The 6,181-nt window shown below is 34.9% G+C and overlaps 1 protein-coding gene across 1 annotated transcript; it reads left to right on the top strand.

Annotated features, from left to right (window-relative positions):
- LOC127755160 (uncharacterized) lies at positions 1-784 on the top strand. Its single transcript, XM_052280804.1, has one exon. It carries the CDS (start codon positions 92-94, stop codon positions 455-457), a length of 366 nt encoding a protein of 121 aa, XP_052136764.1. The 5' UTR covers positions 1-91; the 3' UTR covers positions 458-784.
- The last annotated feature ends 5,397 nt before the right edge of the window (positions 785-6,181 follow it).

Below are 6,181 nucleotides of genomic sequence, written 5' to 3'. Positions count from 1 at the left end.
CTTTGAGCTAAGCTCTCATCTTTCGTCTAAATCTTCTCAGAAAATTCACAACACAATAAATCTTCTCCTTGATTTCAATCTCATCATCGCCATGGGCAACTGCCTAGTGATCCAAGACGACAGAGACAAGGAGATCAAGATCATGGGAATGGACGGCGGCGAGATCCTCAAGCTGCACCGGGATGCCGCCGTCTCCGACTCCGACGGCCCCGCGGCCGACATGGCGAAGGCAGCAGCTGCTGCCGCCGCCGCCGCCGCTGCCGATACGGCCGGCGGCGTCGTCCGGGTGAAGCTGGTGATCAGCAAGCAGCAGCTGAAGAAGATGCTGCACAAGGATGGCGTCTCTCTTGACGACATGGTTTCGCTGATGCAGAGAGAAGCAAGTGAGCAGGAGATGATCAGCTGCAGAGGGTGGCGACCTGCCTTGAAGAGCATACCAGAAGGCAGTGATTGTTAGCTACTAGTACATAATTAATTAATTAATTATACTTAACTAGTTCAATATATGTACAAGATATATTAGCTAGACTGCTAGAGTTATACTAGTAGATGTTTTGGAATAAGTGAAAGAAATATCTAGCATAGGACCATAGGTATATATATGCTCAACAGATACATGTAAATATGGAGATAGATATGGTGTACCCACTTAAAAAAAGTTTTGAGAGATGAGGATTCTCTTTATCTTTTCTTTTTGGACACATGCACATGGATGCATGGTTGTAAAGAAAAGGCAAAGATGATCCTAGAAATTAATTAATCAAGAAGCTCATTGTCTTAATTATATATAGTTCATCCTTTGTCGGTTAATTCAATTCAAGATTATGAAAAGAACCTGGGATAGTAACGTACTACTGCCTGATCGTGCGTTTAATCTTAATTAATTTGGCTCTTTAGCAAATCTCATTTCTATGTGCCTTACTCTATATTTGATTTGTTCTAAATTAAGATATTGCTTCTGATCTGTATGTTGATTTACATATGTAATTGAACTAGTTTAACTGTTAAGGAACACGATCCCTACTCCTAATTTCTTAGAAAATTTGAACGAAGAGAAACCAGAGGGTGTTCCGGCAAAATGAGATAGCCATGATGACCTTGTTAAAATTAAAGAAGAGGAAAAAACTTAGGTGATGGCAGGAGCAGGGGCAGATCTACAGTAGAAGGGCCGGTGTCAGGTGACACCGATAACTTTCGGCAAAACCTATAGTAAAATTGTTTATCCATATGTTATAACACCATGATATAAGTATAATTAACATACTATGACACCGATAGATACGTTATGACACCAACGAATCGATTCTCTAGATCCGCCACTGGGCAGGAGCATGCAAAGTGCCTAGCGGAGATGTCGTCATAGGCAGCTCGTAGCCTGTGGACAACGGTAGTGGTGATGGCCGGCGGCGGACTTCCTCTCACTTCAGCGTCTACCCCGAATTGGTGGGTTTGCTAGGGTTTTGTGTGGAAGTGCGTGTGCACGACAAACGTTGGTTTGCGTGCCCGGCCAACTCTCCTTTTTATTTGACGCTGCGTGAGAGGGGCCCACAGCCATGTATCGCGGCTAGCGCCCTCGATCAGGGCGCGTGCAGAAGAGTGGGGAATTGGGAAACCGATTCCCCGGAAATTGTAACTAACACTCCTCCTTCACTGGTAATAGTCATATTTTTTCATGTTATATTCAACGAAATTGATATGCCGATGCCGGTTCGCTAAAAAAAGAACTAGTCTTGCCATGGCATGCAGTTAGAAACAAGATTTCGCATAGCAAAGCATGTCTTAATTTCCTACGTATTGCCTGCTATATATACTTAAAATCATATATATATATATATATATATATATATATATATATATATATATATATATATATATATATATATATATATAGACACACACACACTGATGACACAAAATCTGAAAAAAAAATGAAACGCGTGAGCTCTCTCTGCTGCAATGTGTCACACACTGATCGAAGCCCACTATTTATTGAAACACTGCAATATTTATGGAACTGCAAATGAAGATTAATTCCAAGAAATTAACTAAAATTCAGAACACGTTGATCTGACGGGACGAGTGCAACAAGGATGAGGTAGTGGTTTAAGTTAGCTTAACGAACAACATCTGCACTAATTGTTGTACTGAATTAAACTCCTCCGAGAACATGAATAATCCGACAGAGTAGAGTAATTAATTAAGAACTTGAGATCCAATACATCATGACTGACACGATCGATCGATCGAGCTTGCATTTTTTTAATATTTTGCCTTATTCAGAAATTAAAGCAAATCTATATCATTGCACCATCTGTCACCTGATCTCGATCGCTTTCCATTGCTTAATCATCATCGCGGAGAGGGACGCACGTTTCAATTCTAAGAACACATAAATATCTGTCTATCAATCTAGCTAGGTCTGTCATGTCGGCATTAGTTCGCATGCAGATGCAGGCCAAGAACACGATCGATCGATGATGTTCTAGAAAAGTGACTAGCTAGAAATGGTTATAAGTAAACTTGAGTGAGGAAGATATTTCTCCATGTTTGTGATTACTTGTCCATGGCCAAAATCTGGGTGTAATCATACCAGATGGATCTAGCTAGCTAAGTGCTAAGTCCACTTAGATCAGAGAAAGCGACTCAGCTCTCAACCATCTTCTCGTTGGTGCCTTAGCTAGACAAAATATCTCTGCATAAACTAAGTAATGAAAAGTGTAGGTGTCTTAATTACTCTCTTTGGTGTCCTATTTTAAGTGCAACCATAAGTTTCCGCGTCCAATTTTTACCGTTCGTCTTATTTAATTTTTTTTAAAATTAGTATTTTTGTTGTTATGAGATGATAAAACATGAATACTATTTTACTCGTGACTTATGTTTTTAATTTTTTTCAAAAATTTTTCAAATAAAACGGACGGTTAAAGTTGGGCGTAGAAAATTATGGCTGCACTTAAAATGGGATGGAGTAATATAGTATACTTTAATTTGATGTCCGGCCGTACACAATACTCCCTCCGTACTTGTAAAGGAAGTCGTTTTGGACAGTGACTCGGTCTCCAAAACACAACTTTGACTTCTTGTTTCTATAAAAATACTTGTTGAAAAGTGATATATATATATATATATATATGTATATATATATATATATATATATATATATATATATATATATATATACTTTTATAAAAGTATTTTTCAAGACAAATCTATTCATATAATTTTTATATTTTCAAACTCAACAACTTAGGAATTATTCATGATTTATATTCCCAAGGGTTGACTTAAACATTGTTCTAAATATAACTTCCTTTATAAGTACGGAGGGAGTACATCAATACTTCGTGCTCATATATTGATATATAATATGAACATGTTTAATTATTTGTGGTGTGCCAAGTAATTGTGCTGATTTAATTTTTAAGTTGTTGCAGAAATGTAAATCTGTTTTCACTTTAATTTGTTTCATAATTAAATCGATCGCGAATTAATTTTGGAGCAAATTTGTGTTGTGCTTTTAACAAGCTAGTAATTTATTGCACAGAGCAAGATTATATATGACCTCACGATATATAGATCCTCACATCGCACAAGAACACATCTGGTCCCTAAACACGCTATTTTGTGCACTCACAAATTGGTAGACAGTAGTGCTGTCTAGAGTCTGAAAACCATTGGACTTGTAGTGTTGCATGTGCATGCCTGGTCATCTTCCAACTTACTGATCCTAACACATAGGGATATATATTATATATTCTCCGCGTTAATGAATATTTGTCGGTTTTGATCGAGAGCAGATGAACTTTGACTGTTGTTTTTAAGCGTGTGAAAGAGGATAGAGCTGGGTGGCAGCACCCAAACAAAATCATATATTTTTTAAGTATAATTTTACTTCAAATTTATTAAATAGCTATCTAGCTATCTTATTGTCTTTAAGACTTTGAAAGACCAAACCTTATCATCTTCGTGTTTCTAATTATATAGTTTTTAAAACTCACACCAGTTGCTACCCCTTATGTCGTCTCCTTCTTTATTTGCTTGCTTGATCTACCACTATTTCTATTCATTCTTCTTGGAACCATTAAAAATTGGATTTTATAGTTTTTAGAGCTTATTGTCACGTTGGGTTTCATTTTTATAATTTCTAGATGTACCGTCAAACGTTGCCATTATACTCCTCTACGATCCATCCACTGTCTCTTCTCTTTGTTGTCATTGAAATTTTAAAAATCGAATAAAATTATCGTTTGGATTCATTTTTTTACTTTCTAGAAGTCCCGCCATACCGTCAGCGGCTTTGCCATTATACCCCTTTACGGCTCACCCGCTGCCTCCCTTCTTTATCGTCATTGAGATTTTAAAATCGAACATGATTATCATTGGTTTTTTTTTTTACTTTTTAGAAGTTCCAAACCTTTAAAAATTGGACTTGTAGTTTCATTTTTTTTATAACTTTTAGAAGTCCCATCAAACGATGCCACTATGCCCCTCTACAGTCCGTCCGTCACCAACTCTTTATTGTCATTGTGATTATAAAAATCGAACATAACTATCGTTAGAATTCATTTTTTATTGTCTAGAAGTCCCGTCAACCGTCGGCGGCTCTGCAATTATACTCTTATACACCCCGCCAACTACTTCTCCTTCTTATTGTCATTGAGATTTTAAAAATTGAATATGATTATCAATGGGGTTTTTTTTTTACTTTCTAGAAGTCCCGGCAACCGCCTTACTCATTTGCTTCACGGCCTGCCTGGCGTCCCTCCTTTTAGTCGTCATTAAGATTCTATTTGGTGTTTTATTAACAATTTTTATATCTCGTATCAACCGCCACCACTCTACTCCTTTATAGGCATATTACTTAATTTATCTCGTCATGTGTTTTAGATGGTCTTTTCTTTCAATAACCTTTATATAAAAAATTTAGTTTTTTATAAATTGTATTCCTAATTGAAATCTTATTTTTCTTTTTCTAATTTCAGATTTTTTTTAAAAAAAAATAGTTAATATCGTATTGTGTTATTTTAATGTTTTTATTTTTTATTTTTAATTTCAGTTGTTTCAAAATTGTATTCCTACTTGAACTCTCTTTTAGTTTTTCTAATTTTAGATATTGTTTTATTTTTATTCTAAATTTTAATTAATCTGATATTGGGTTCTTACATGGATTCTTCTTTCAATATTACTTATTTTTAATTCCGAATTTCAGCTAATTTTAAATTGTACTCCTACTTGAACTCTTCTTTTAATTTTGAATTTATTTATTTTTATTCCGAATTTTAGTTAATCTCGTATTGGGTTATTATATGGACTCTTATTTTAATATTTCTTATTTTTAATTCCGAATTTCAGCTATTTTTAAATTGTATTCCTACTTGGACTCTCATTTTATTTTCTAATTTTGGATTTTATTTTATTTTTATTTCGAATTTTGATTAATCTCGTATTGGTTCTTATATGGAAACTTATTTCAATATTCCTTATTTTTAATTCCGAATTTCAGCTATTTTTAAATTGTATTTCTACTTGTACTCTCTTTTTTTTCTAATTTTGGATTTTATTTTATTTTTATTTCGAATTTTTATTAATCTCGTATTGGGTTCTTATATGGAAACTTCTTCCAATATTGCTTATTTTTAATTCCGAATTTCAGTTATTTTTAAATTGTACTTCTACTTGGACTCTCATTTTCCTTTTTTTCTTTTTCTCCAATTAATGTGGGAATTTCTAGCTCCCACAGCGAACGTAGTGCCTCCTTTCAAAGCTGTTTTAATTATATAATAGATATATTAGAAAAATATTTTTATTACACTTACAAATTTAATAATAAACACTAAATAGTAAGATATTGTGAACTATTTTTGCAGTTTTATAATAAAAGAATTATAAGTCCTTTTTTTTAATTCCTGGACTTAAAAAACCAGCTGTTTTTCACTCTCAAAGCAGTTAGATGAAATGCAGATCAAATCCAACAAACTAGTCAAGTTTCCCAGCCTAAACGAGAAGAGAGCACCAGAATAGAATCTCCAAACAAAAGGTCCAATGAGCCTAAATGCGAGAGTACCATCAATGATGGGCCTAAACCAAACTTAGGCCCAGACTATTTTAACTCGGCCCGTATGAGGGGATTGATCGATCTGATGGGCTTCCTACTCAAAGTCTCACGCAGCCCAAATTCTCCTTC

Source organism: Oryza glaberrima, chromosome 11 (assembly GCF_000147395.1).
Source record: "Oryza glaberrima chromosome 11, OglaRS2, whole genome shotgun sequence".
Taxonomy (NCBI): domain Eukaryota; kingdom Viridiplantae; phylum Streptophyta; class Magnoliopsida; order Poales; family Poaceae; genus Oryza; species Oryza glaberrima.
Note: the sequence above shows the minus strand (reverse complement) of the source record. Positions and strands in the feature narration are given on the sequence as shown.

Excerpts from the sequence above, each read along its gene's own strand:
- LOC127755160 (XM_052280804.1), top strand. The coding sequence starts at position 92 with ATGGGCAACTGCCTAGTGATCCAAGACGACAGAGACAAGGAGATCAAG.